Genomic DNA, 13,599 nt, shown 5'->3' with positions numbered 1-13,599 from the left:
CTGAGAATCTTATGTTCCAAATATATACCATGCTCAAATTACGAAGAAGCTGAGTTTAATTCTCGCTATTATCATCATACGAGTACTCATGAGAAACCATGATGAAGGTTTCTCATCCAACAATATCAAGAATCATCAAAATGAGATGACAAACGGCTGTCTATACCTTCACATATAAATAATTCTTCCAAAAACATTTGCATTAATCACCAACATTCCATTTCCACTCATTTAAACATACAAATATACACAAATTTGGCTATATAACGAACAAGTTAACTTTAACAAAAACGGTGAAGGAGAACAAAAAAAACGAAAAAAGGAAAGAAAAAATTGAAAAAGCCCAACAGCCAATACCTCTCTTATACCCCAAGCTTAATAAATAAGAGACACAACCCAGGCATGGGGAGTAAATAGTTCAATTGTATTCACATTAAAGCCTATGACTGAAATAGGTGAATGTGCCTGTAACCCACCCCTCAAGCTCAGCCAGTAGTGCTGTTAGTGATCAGAGCGTGGAGTTGCATCTCCTTCTGAGCCTCGTTGCTTCTTTTTCCCTTCCCCATGCCTTGATCGCCTTGGTGCCTCATCCTCACTTTCACTCTCGTCATTTCTGAACCTGTTCCCCGCACCAAATTGATCTTCATGGGCAGCCTTTATTCCTTCTTGCTGGTATTGTCCCTCATCATCCAGTCCGCCGGCTGTACCTCTGCCTTGGTCTGACCCTGCACTGTATTTATCATTTCGATCATTAGCTGCTGTCCTCTGATCTCTCTTAACAGGTCTATTGCTGTTTTGAATAGATGGTGTAGGGAGTGGTGGAAATGGCATAACACCTGGTCGACTACCTCGAAGTTGATTTGTGGCAGTGGGGCCCATTGCCCCAATAAAAGGAGCACGTCCTGGCATCATCATGCCAAATCCACCAGTTGGAAACATTGCCCCAGGTTGGGAAGGTCTCCCAGGAAACATCATGCCAGATGCAGGACCTGTAAAATCACCAGAAAACCTTGGACCAAATGGTGTAAATCCACGGTGTGCCACACCAAAAAGATCAGGCATTCCAAAACCATCAGGCGCCACTGGTCCATAAGAAAAGCCATCAGCACCCATCATCACTGGGGGGAAACCTCGCATCCCAGGGATGGGTCTAGCACCACGGGCCAGTGGCATCTGAGGCCACATGATTCCCCTGCCTCTCCCTCGCCCTTGACCTGCAGCCCCAAGAGCCTGACCAAAACTCTCCTCCTCCTCTTCACTTTCTTCCTCCTCCTCTTCTTCATTGTCCTCAAATGGAACAATGTCTGGGTTCTCTCCTCCATTGTCTGGATTAACTCCCTTTGCTTTTTCCTCTTCTCGTTTTGCTTCTGCTGCAACTGAGATTGCCTGTAACCAAGGAGATAAGTAACCAGAAATCAGATTCATTTATCTCTTAGCATTAAATGAAGTGCAGAGGTAAAAGGCTTAAACCCATATAGCGTGATGCAATAATGAATGAGGCAATACCACCATTACTCAAGTAGGCTATTCTATCAATATAAACAGTAATTAGTTCTAGCCAAAAGCATGTATCTGACTACTAAACTAAAAAATCCTGAATCGCAGTTCACAACAGTGCTGTGAGCAAGGAGAGAGTCATTCTTAATTCAGTGATAATAGGAAGGCAGGAGACAGCCACAGCCACAGCCACAGCCACAATCCTAGGCGCCACATCAATAATAATTTAACAATAAAAGATTGGAAATATAGAACAGACAGCAAAACTGTTGATTAATTTGAGATGTTCATTGCACAAACAACATTTTAGTGGAAGAAATAATAATCCTAACAAATACGTGAAATCTTGAATATAGCACATATTATAAAGAAGTAATGCTAAATAAAAACAGTAATATCCAAAGCACAAAAAATCCCTTCTTTTCCCAAACTGCAGACACTACCGTGTGTTGCGCATGTGTTTACATATTGATACCACCATGCAGGCTACATCATTTCATCATATAACAGGGCATATTTATCCATAAATCTTCATGAAAATTTCAGAATTCTGCATTGTTAAAAAAAAAAAAAAAATGTAGAATATCAAACTGATTCAACTAGCTTGTTACCATCAACAAATGCAGCCTGTGTGCTGTTTCTAATGGTAAGTAAATTATATAATTTATTTCCACCTATCAGAAAGCTACCAATATGGTTATCAATCCGTGACCAACAGAAAATTATCCATTTGCAACAACATGATGGATTACTGCAACTACTCCATCCAAGAAGCAGGTCTGCATTTCTTCACCTTACTGCAGCAAACAAAATACTTCAGTTTCTCCTCTCATCTACCTTAACTTCATGCCTAACATAAAGTAGAATTTCTGCCATGTTCATTATTACCAACAATTAAAATATGGCCTTGACATTTGGCTAGGGCCCATATTTCCACTCATCTATCGCAATTACCAAAGTGCCATAATGGTTTAAATAATGGAGGTACAAACGTCTCCGCTAAAACTTTAGAAGAAAATCTCAAATTTTGGACCCAACATATCTTCTGATTCACCCCCTCAATTTCCAGTTTTGAGAAATCTAATAAACCAGAGTTTGCCCAAAAATGGAGATCAAAGACATATTTCTACATCACCAACAACTAGTTTTTATCAGTTTTTTCCTGTGCATTCTCAATGCAGAGGCCAAAGGGTAATAAAAGCTTAATACTTATCCATTCTCAAAAAGTGAAATCTTCAAAGTATGCCAATATGTAGAATGCCATATCCTAGTTGCAATTATTTCAGTTTCCTATATTGAATAAAATCTTCTTGCATCAATGAAAATTAGAAGTCTCATACCCTAAAAATCTAAAACTTTGGTCAAATTCACAAATGTGAATATTTTTTCAATTGTCAATTATATCCCTAATTTCAAGGTGTTAGATTCAATTGTGGCCATCCCAAGGATATGCATGCAATATGAAACTTCACTTAGGAATTCTGTCACTGTTTTGCAAAATGGAAATCTTATATAAACAAATCTTGATATATGGAGTTGAACAGCATGCAATTGCTGGTTGCAATAATACATGTACATACGGATTATAGAAATTTTTACTATTGCAACATTGTTAGTGTCTGTTTTTATTAGGCAGATACTATTAATTCTGTTCTCATTTCTTTTACAACACCAAATTATCAATTTATTGCTTAATAATATCAAATTGGATATGCATGAAATTCTAAGGGCTGCTACAATTCAAGTGATATGCTGAAGTTGGGGATATAATTGATGGTAGAAAACACATCAACCAAATTTGCAAATTTGAACATGGCAATTAGCCCAGAATTAAAATCAGAATAAAAAGTTGTAAGAATTGCTCCTCATAACAAGACATGCATTCATCTACTTCATAATCTTCTCTTCTTCATTTTCTCCAGCCTATGATCTCACATCAGTTACCTAGATTTAAAAAAAGATAAGGGGGAAAAAAAGAGAAGAATAGAAAGAAAACATACCATGAGTTCACTATCAGGCTCAAGATAAAGTAAGGAAGCTAACTGCTCACCAATTGAGGGCTCTAGCTCCTGGCAATCTCTACTGATCTGCAATCATGCAAAGTATATTAATAATTTAAAAAGGAGAGGGAGATCATATGTAGACTATAGCTATAGCACACCAAATAAGCGAAATATAAGCACAACTAAAACAATTATGATAATGGTAGTGATGTAGAACAGCTAAGAGTCTTATGAAGCAAAGAAAACTGAATTTGGAGAATTAGAGAAATTATGGCTCAAAAAATGAACGCAAATTTTTTACTTTATCAAAGAAAAGTTTAAGCAAACAAAAATAAAGTACTATTCTCACAATAGCAGGATCTAGAACTCACTTCTATCAAGAAAGCCTGGTAATGGTAAATTTAAGATTAGAATTGGATCCAAACTTCAGAAACATAATTGTTGTTATTTTAAAGCACAATAATTAATGAAAAGCCTTACAAGCTTTGGTATTTATAGACTCTAATGTAGTCCTAAACCTTCTAGTGGTTGGACTTCATAATACATATAAGATTTGGAATAAATAAAATCCATTTTTTATTTGACTGCCAGACTAATTAGGTGATGTAGAGCCAGGGAAACAAAGGGGAATAATGGGGTGAGAAGGAAATTCTCAATTGATAAAGGGACACATTCTCTAGATAAACAAATTCTCAAATAAAAAGGAGAAACAAATCCTGAAATTTTATTAATTGTCAACAATAATATCATAATAAACTTTCCAATAATATAACTATAAGACATAGGTATTTATAGTATAATATTAATTCTACTACTACTAGGATTAGAAATCCAAAAGTAAGAAAATACTAAACCAATACCAATTAGGAATCCAAATCAACTTAAACTTCCTAAATAAAATACTACTTCCTATATAATAATAAAATCCTAAATACTATAAAATTCCTAATTAATGAAATCCTAAAGTTCCTAATTTCACAATGAAGAATTAAATTAAAATAATTCATAAATATATTTTTCCTATACTCCATCATTCTCCCCTGATTAGAGACAATTCGATCTCGAGGTTTATAGTGCGGAAGATTTAAAAATTGAATTCAGAAAACAAGGAACTTCATCTTTTTTAATAGTAGCAATATGATTGAAACGAAGAACTTCATGTTTTCCTTTGCATTCCTGAAAAAATCCGACTAAGACTACTAGTCTACACATAAAGTAATAATAGGACTAATAAAATTATAACTCCGCCCATCCCAGCACAACCATAACACTACTAAAATACTCCAGCTTATTAAAATAATCCATGGTATTGTACTGTGAACTGTAATTTGCAATAATTAACAATCTAATTGCCACATGACCTTGATAAAGAATCCTCACAGCCAAAGAGCAACTAAAATTCCAACATTCAATCCTCATATCATGAGCCCCATATTTGTGAAGCATTTGTTTTCTTTTACAGTTTATTGTTAAAATTAAAGCAGTTTCACCTGAATATTTCCGTCAGATATAATTAATGCCAGAGAATCATACTTCATTAATTAAAATGACTAAATGTATCCATTTTGAGCATGTGATTTCAGTAAGCCCAAGCATTTTGCACGCTAGCCTAAAGAAGCCCCATATGAATGAAAGTCAAAAACAACCTTCAACTTGAAAGCAGCCAGGATGAGATGCAATATGCAACAAACTAATGATGCTTAGATCCATTTTAAACTCAACTCTTTAGGCTACTATCTGATGAAACAGTTTTGCCTACATAATTATATGTTATTGTGTTTGATGTAGGAACAAAAGATGAAGAAGATGAGCATGGACAAAATATTGGAAAAGGAAAATGATAAATAACAAAAACATTATGACAAGAAATGTTGATCATAACATAAACATTAGCTTTATCTTAAAAACCAAAACGATACCTTCACTGGTAAGTTCTCATTGTATGGGTTCCTCAAATGGCGCGTTTTGTGGAATGATAATTCGCATAACTGAACAAAGAGAATTGCCATTAGCTACATTATATATCTGGACTATATAAGGATATGCCAGCAAAAGAATCTACATTAGGAGCTACTCAACAAGCTCTATGATTATCCTATGGATAGATTACCCATTCACATAAAAAGAGCATCTAATGCACAAAAGCCCTATTATGGATGGGGCACAATTGGCTACTTTTGCAAATTGACATAAAATTTTAGACTGCAAATTGACATAAAATTTTAAACCTTTTGGTTTTGCACAATATTAGGACACTCCAATAGCTCATTTCTGCAAAACTTGAGTGCCCCTGTCACATAACATTTGCATCAAACATGCAAAGCCATCACTATGGTAGAGCTGCTACGTAACCTAGTCCTAAAGCCTAAACTGAATTCAAACAAGAACCGAAAGACTAATAGTCAAAAAAAGAAAAGAAAAAATTGTCAACGCATCAGGGGAAACACACCCCAAAAAAAGGTACCTTCAACCATTTGACTGAAAAATTTCGTCCATAGTGTGCAGTTCCATGTGCATACTTCCAATTCCCCCCAACAGCAGAAGCACCAATTTTGGATGTCATCTTTGCACATCCCTATCACCCATAGATGATTTCAGGTTTAGTACCTCCAACAAAGCAAACAAGAGTAGTTTGGATCAACATCAACTTGATGAAGTTTAGAAGCCAAGTAAGCTAAGGGGAGGCCACTCATAAAAAACAATCCAAACTAATTATTTATTGGGTAAGTTAAGAAGATCACAAAATTGAAAAGGATATCAGATCCCAAAAGAACCTGGAAATGTCGAGTCCGATTGACCGAGAAAATCAAAATCACATTTTCAGCAGAGTCAAAAGCTTCATTCAATTTAGCTTCATTGCTCCTTTGAGTTGCCCAAACTCCTTGTTGTACAGATAATTCCAAATTTTCACGGTTGCAACTTTTAACAATGAAATACCTAAGGTTCCATATATATCAAAGTAAAATAAGTAAAACAAATTGTTACTGATAGCAAATTTCAAACTAAATGAAAACGACGTGATGAGTAGTAGAGAATATTAACAGGCACTAAATATGTAAAATGTGATAACAAGTTATAAAAAAAATTGTGAACTTGTATATTAGCAGCCAACAAAGCTAAATAGCAGCTCTACCTAGCAACCAAAGGAAATGTATAGCATGGCTTAATATCCTATATACTGGGTTGCATGATCTTCAAAGTAGAAAGCTCAAGTAGCATTAATAGCAGTACTTTCATAATACCTATGTTTTTAAAACTGAGCTAGTCCATAATATCGCTGGTGAACTATAAAGTTGCAGTTAAACTTTAGTCATGAGAGTTCAGGACACATGAGGAATTTGCTCTAACAACTTGTGTACAATGATTACCCAATTATCTTCCGGCACATTCTAATAAATAGATTTATTCATGCAGAAAAACTAAAGAAGAGATATGTTGACATTAACGAAATAAATTATTTACATAAGAAAGAAAAAATTTTTCAACTTCTACACAATATAACTAACAAGCATATCTTAAATTAAGTAATAATCAGTCATGTTTTTCACACGTCTCAACATGACTCAGCCTAGAAAAAGACCAATTGCTCATCTAGGAACTAGGGCCTGATCTGATCCATCCATTCTCTATGGGTTCCCAAGCATTTGATGTACACAAACACAAGTGGAAAATAAAATTCCAACAATTAGCATCTATAGTGCCTCAAAACCATGATTTTAAAAGCCACAAATTTTCAAAAGCAAGTTCCTCATAACATAATGGGGGATTCCCAACGCCACACCCCCCTTTCCCGGCCTTCTCCCTTCTCTCTCTCTCTCTGAAATACTCATAGCACTCACAGGAAACACAAATCAGCCTATAATTCACTATAAAATTTAGTAATGAATCATCATATCAACTTCAGCATTATACAGAATAATATCCAGGATGGTCCATTTCCAATTGAAACGTATCTAATCTCTGCTCATTCAGTGCCCAGGTTCAAACATTACACCATACAAAGATTAGCCAACTTCAGGTAAAGCCACGAGATAACATTGATCATAATGGTACTCAGACTCGACTCTCCCTTCAATATCAGACTACATTTTCATCTCTTTTCACATAGATTCTGAAATAGTGAAATATCAAACAGACTGAGGCCTTAGCAACAAATAACTTGCCAGCTATAATCCTTACAGAACTATGCATAGCACCACTGCAACACGAAACTCTTAAGGTGGTGAACGAATTATGCAAATATTAAGATAGAAAAAACATAGACCAATAAATAGCCAATTTGTATACACAAATGGAGATGTGCATGCACATACTTAAAATGAACACACAAACAAATAGCTCCAATTGAGATACATGAGAGACATAGAAAGCCCATGATGCTAAATAATAAAATCTAGATCTCTATATCCCACTGACACCTGACCCACAAGATCCTTAAATATCAGAAGCATTCCCTAATGTCAAACTACCCCTGATCACTGCTCCAATTTCCAGAAAAAGAATTTCACTTGTAAGTGCAAAATTCTAACCTCCACTAGAAATGGCCTGTATTCTATTGCTATGTTATTTGAATGAACAAATATCAAAATTCTGAAGCAACAGAGAGAAGAGGAAAGAAAAAGATTTTTTTCATTCCAAGTTAATGATCTACTATTGCTGGATCCTAGAGTTATGCACACATGGTAAAACTACCAACTCTATTCCCAAACATTTTCAATTATGAGCCATGTTTATAAACCATAAATCTAATTATATTCAAAATGATCGTCACATAAATTCTGAATTTTTCATTAATCATTGTTCAAATAACCTCATTACGGAAATGATCTGGAGTTCCAAAATAAACAATTATTAAGGTATCCAACATACTGACCTTAAGAATACAGGCAGTCTCTATCTTGTACCAATAGCATCTTTATGATTTTCTTCCACAAGACACTAAATACTCTCAGCACTTCCAAATCAATTATATTCCAGGTATAAGCAGCTCATATGTTGAAACATTCTTCATTCTAAATCACATTATGTCCAATGTTGCAAACCTATCCATTAAACTCTTCACATGTTTCATTTCTTATTTAATTTCCAAGTTCTCTCATCTTGTGCACATCATGAAAAATAAGAAATAAATATCATAACCCCTAGGTACTGCAAAATTGCATAAACTTATCCTGAAGCATCCACCTGTACAAATAATGCCTGCCATCAACACAACAGCAGAGTTCTACAAGTCTGTAGCTTGAAGTTCACAATTACATCACTTATAACCCATTAACAAAAGGAACCTGACATCCATTCATAAGTAAAGGCTAGCTTATTTTCCTTTGCCATCTAAACCCAAAATGGGATGTGCACACACACATAGAAATGCGTTTAACCAACCAAAAAAGTACCAAAACTCAATGGATGTAAAGAATTCAGTCTTATTTGGAGGAGTCAAGCCTGTAGTTCAAATAAACATAGGCAATTCGGTTTAGTTCCAAGCATTCATCAAAATGCTGTCCAGGAACCATTTTACATGATTTTAAATGCAAGTAAAAATAATTTCCAGGACTTTGTTTTTCTCTTTGCCATCTAACTGAAAATCCAAGCACAGTTTATTGCGTGCTACCAAATGTACTGACACTATAGAACAACTGTTACATAAGCATTGTCAGTTCGTATGCACCTCAACTAAGCAAAATGCAACATGTTTTTGCATATTCTTTTTAAATGATCTCATTATATGTATATCTAAACAGAGCCAAAATGTGAAGATGTGAGGTAATTCTTAATGAGTGAAAGAAAAAAAAATTTAAAAGTAATAATAAAGAAGAAAAAAAATTATCCCAAAACATTCAGCTTAACTTCAATTTACCAATGACTTATGTTAAAGGCTAATAATTTCATGCAAATACACAGCCTATGACAACAGTACATTGCAGTAAGGTATTCCTACTTACTCTGATGTGAGGCATAGACTTATATCAAATGATTCTCATGGCTTAATACATAAAGTAATTAAAGAAGAAGACTGCTAAAACATCATACCAAGTTATATGAGAAAAAAAAGTAGTTCGTACAACAACAAAAAGTAGTTCGTACAACAACAAAAAGAAGAGTTGAAGATCTTTTTGGTCTCTACATGGATAACGATGATGTATCCTGATAACTTGAATTATGAACACTGAAAAAGACTAGAATATAAGTAATATTCTCTATACATCTAATTTAAAAAATCAACAGAAAAGAATAGTGTTAAGTTGAGATTTGGAAACAGTTAAAAGACCATGACTGTGTTCATATAATTAAGAGATAATCAGTCAAAACTGGACAAGAACTCAGTGTCAATTCAACAGAAAGACCTTTATGGATGACGAACACCTCTGGGAGAAAAAATAACATAAAGGAATGATGCCACTATCCCATGTCTACACCCTTTTTAGGAAGTAAATTGAGGTTGATGCCCTCTGAGGCTACAGCTAGAGACATTTAACTCTGACATCAGTAAGATTCAATGCAAAAGCAGTAATGATTGCTAAAATATAGTTTTGGGAATGTTTAAAGCAGCATATTACATCCAAACTCCATAAAATATGTCAAATTTCAAAACACGAGAAAAAGGGGGCTAAAAATAAGGTTGAGTTGCGTCTTACATTTGAGGTTATAATGGACTTTATTAACTGATCATAAACTAAATACAAAAAAAAATCCTCCTTAGCCATCGCATATTGTCACTATAGATTTAATAACAATATCCAAACAAAATACAAGAACTGATTTACATAACCCAATTAAAGACCTTAGGACTCTGAACACACCTAGATATTCCTTGAGGCAAAGATGTTGCAGTTCTGTTTGCCTGAACTGGCTGACCATTAGGAAGATTTTGTGCCTGGGCCTGAGAGGCTTGCTGTTGCAACTGTTGCCCTTGTTGTTGTTGTTGTTGCTGTTGCTGCTGCTGCTGCTGAGGCTGCTGCACATTAGCAGACTCTGTAACTGAGGGTTTTCCAGCTACACCCTGACCTATACTGTTAGGGCCTTGCAAAAACTGAGATTTATCGGTGTGTTGCTGAAAACCGTTACCCCTTTGTTGAAAAAATTTGTTTGAGGATCCATAATTGTAAGAATTTAATTGCTGAATCTTTTGAAGGACTTCTTCCACGGGTGGTGGAGGTCCAGGCAATTTTGCATGCCTATACCGACAATCAGGACCATTTGGACAAAACCCTAGCTTGTACCTGCAATAAAGCATTTCCTTAGCTGCAATACTCATTAGAAGCTCATATTTGCATGACAGTGCTACTAGCACTCCACAAACTGAATTCCTATATCCTATAAATTTCCATTCCATGAACAAGGTTCCAGAATAAAAGTGTCTGATTGCATCAGAATGAAGTTTATTGCTCTGATTGTTTTATAGATTGTATGAGAATTAGAAAGTATTACATATTTCTGAAGATTTAACCCAAAATGGGTTAGAGTGGAGAAAGCGAATCCATATAGCCGACCCCAAATTTTTTGGATAAAGGCTTAGTTGAGTTGAGTTTATGAGAATTAGAAAGAAAAGAATACTGATAAATGAAAAGCATACTATTTTATCAGTCTTATTGTTTTAACCTTTATCAAAGAGAAAGAAGCAAAGAGGTGTATCTGAGAAACAATAATTTACAGCTGTTGCTGAGTTCTGTAAGTTCTCTATTTCAGACATTCATGATTGTGATTTCATATAGACGTTAGCATTGCATGCAGAATTTCAGAACATCAAAGCCAATGCCAGATTTGAGAACAGAAGTATAAAGAAATCAGCTAATGCGGCAACAATAAGAATATTACACCATGCTTATTTCAGACTTCGTCGCTGATCACATCTCAAAGACAGAGCTAGTTCTCTTACTGACCAAAATTTGATAACTACCCATATCATCCATCACTAAACACCATAAACTCCTCAATTAGTCCCCCAATTGCTGCAGAACCCACATGACCATTAGTACAGTATAAAACCTAAATGCATCAAACACGAACTTAGAACAAAAAAATTCACCAACACATAATTAAGCTAACCAATGTAATGAACATATTAGGGGAAAAGGGATAAAACAATAGTTGAGACATACATATTGCATTCCTTGATATCCTCATTGGTGTGCTTGTACACGCAGTCCTGCTCCCTGCACTCCCCGTAAAGCCTAAAAAAGCGGCAAACGGGCATTCGGGACTTGTCGTATTGGTGTAGAAAGCCGCAGGCGTCGCCCTTCATGCAAAGGCTGCGGAGCCAATGCCGACAGACAGTCTGTCGGAAGCTCCGCCGTCCTGCCTGGTTGGCCCCAGGTGCCGATGGGTCCACAGCAGGCACAGCTGGGACGGCCGAGTTGTTATTAGCGGCGGCAGCAGCTGCGGCGGGATTACCGGAAGGGATGGCCGGGATGGAGGCAGTAGAGTTGGTGGGACCGACGTCGAGGCCTCCCTCGAAATCGAAGTTGAGACCAACGTCTGTATCCTCCATTTGGGATGGACGAATGGGCGTTGGTATTTAGCGTTCTATTAGGGTTTTGTGTTAGGAGATCATTCACAAAGCGAATTTCTAGATTGAAATTTGAGAAGGAAGCTGGAAAAACCTTGCTAGGTCGCCGGGTTTTGGACAAGCGTGCTTAATTTATTATTTGATTAATGCTTAATTCTGCCATTTTTTTAAACTTTTTTTTTTCAAAATTAGTTTTAAACCCAATTTAATTTAAAAATAAAAAAAATTAATTTCTTGGCTAAATTAATAAATTTAGTTTAAAAATAATAAATTAAATTTTTTAATTTTTGTCTAAATTAAAAAATTTTTAAAAAATTAATTTGTAAACTTGAATTTTTAAATTAAATTAAATTTAAATTGAAAATTTTAAAAAATTAAAAAATAGTTAAATTCAACATCTCAATAAGAACGGGTGAATTTGAACATTTAGTCGTTATTATTTCTCTAGATAATATAATTTAGGATAATTTATAATTTATTTCATGAAAAAAAAATTCTGAAAAATGTTTTTGTCTACAAAATAGTTTATGAAAAATTTCAAGCAGAAGAAGCTATTAATATTCTATCTATGCCCATTGCCTTAGTCCCAAGGGAGGATAAATTAATTTGGAAGTCTGAGAAATGCGGTTCCTATTTGGTTCAGTCGAGATACTTCATTGCCCGAAAGCTTCTGCATAATGCCTCGTCTCATTCTGGAGTAGGACTAAGGCCAAGGGCCATTAATGGCAATTTTTGAAGCAAGTATGAAAACTTTCAATGCCCCCGAAACTTGGCATTTTTTTTTGGAGTGTGAATTACTCTACCAGCGCTTTCCACATCTTAACCCTGAATGCAAATTCTGTGGAGGTATTGAATCAACTCGGCACATGTTCTTTGATTGTCCCAGAGCTATGAAGATTTGGATCCACACTCCCCTCTGCCTATGCTCTTCTTTTATTACTGGGCGCACCATGTTTGACTGTTGGAATGATCTTTTCATGCCTCTCCTTCATCAAGAATGCACGAAGGAGTTTGTCACTGTTGCAGTCTTTTTTCCGTGACACATATGGAAGGCCCGTGATACACTGGTATCCAAGAATCACTTATTCCCCTACAAGCAAGTTACGGATACAGCTTTAAATCACCTTGAAGATTTCCATTTTAGTGTCTCAACCTTCGCAAACGACATCAGATAATCCTTCTCCCGCCGGACAGATTTGGAGTCCTCCCCCCCCTTGGGAATGATTATAATTAACTTTGATGGTGCTACATCAACCAATGAGGGTCGAGGAGCTGCTGCCGCCATAGCAAGAGACCACACTGGTACTCCTTTGACTTGGTCCATCAAGAAGTTTCCTTATATTACTGATCCTCTAGTTGCTAAAGCACTGGCCTGAAGAGAAGCAGTAGTTCTTGGGTTATCAAAATGTTTGCATAGAGGGCGATTCATTAACTTTTATCCAAGCTATTCAAGGAGGGATTACACCGTTTGAAGTATACTGTGATTGCTAATATTTCATTTCTGATATTTACTTCTATTAGAAGATCTTACAATAGGACTGCTCAGTCTTTCTTCAAAAACTCCGCATGATACCTCTTTTGCTTGCAATTTAT

At 35.6% G+C, this 13,599-nt stretch overlaps 1 protein-coding gene across 3 annotated transcripts; it reads right to left on the bottom strand.

Moving 5' to 3' along the window:
- Positions 1 to 175: 175 nt before the first annotated feature.
- Positions 176 to 12,148, bottom strand: LOC110642245 (30-kDa cleavage and polyadenylation specificity factor 30). 3 transcript variants are annotated; one of them, XM_058139101.1, is made up of 8 exons: positions 11,600 to 12,148; positions 10,301 to 10,720; positions 6,275 to 6,437; positions 5,965 to 6,075; positions 5,420 to 5,488; positions 3,498 to 3,584; positions 837 to 1,386; positions 176 to 730 (listed from the first exon to the last, which is right to left on the bottom strand). In XM_058139101.1, exons 1-8 carry the CDS (start codon positions 11,986 to 11,988, stop codon positions 657 to 659), a joined length of 1,863 nt encoding a protein of 620 aa, XP_057995084.1. In that variant the 5' UTR covers positions 11,989 to 12,148; the 3' UTR covers positions 176 to 656. The 3 variants fall into 3 exon arrangements, with proteins under 3 accessions (XP_057995084.1, XP_057995085.1, XP_057995082.1); XM_058139102.1 differs by having other exon boundaries at positions 849 to 1,386; XM_058139099.1 differs by having other exon boundaries at positions 176 to 1,386; positions 11,600 to 12,147.
- Between the last annotated feature and the right edge of the window lie 1,451 nt (positions 12,149 to 13,599).

Source organism: Hevea brasiliensis, chromosome 17, assembly GCF_030052815.1.
Source record: "Hevea brasiliensis isolate MT/VB/25A 57/8 chromosome 17, ASM3005281v1, whole genome shotgun sequence".
Classification (NCBI taxonomy): domain Eukaryota; kingdom Viridiplantae; phylum Streptophyta; class Magnoliopsida; order Malpighiales; family Euphorbiaceae; genus Hevea; species Hevea brasiliensis.
This window is presented reverse-complemented; position numbering and strand designations above follow the sequence as displayed.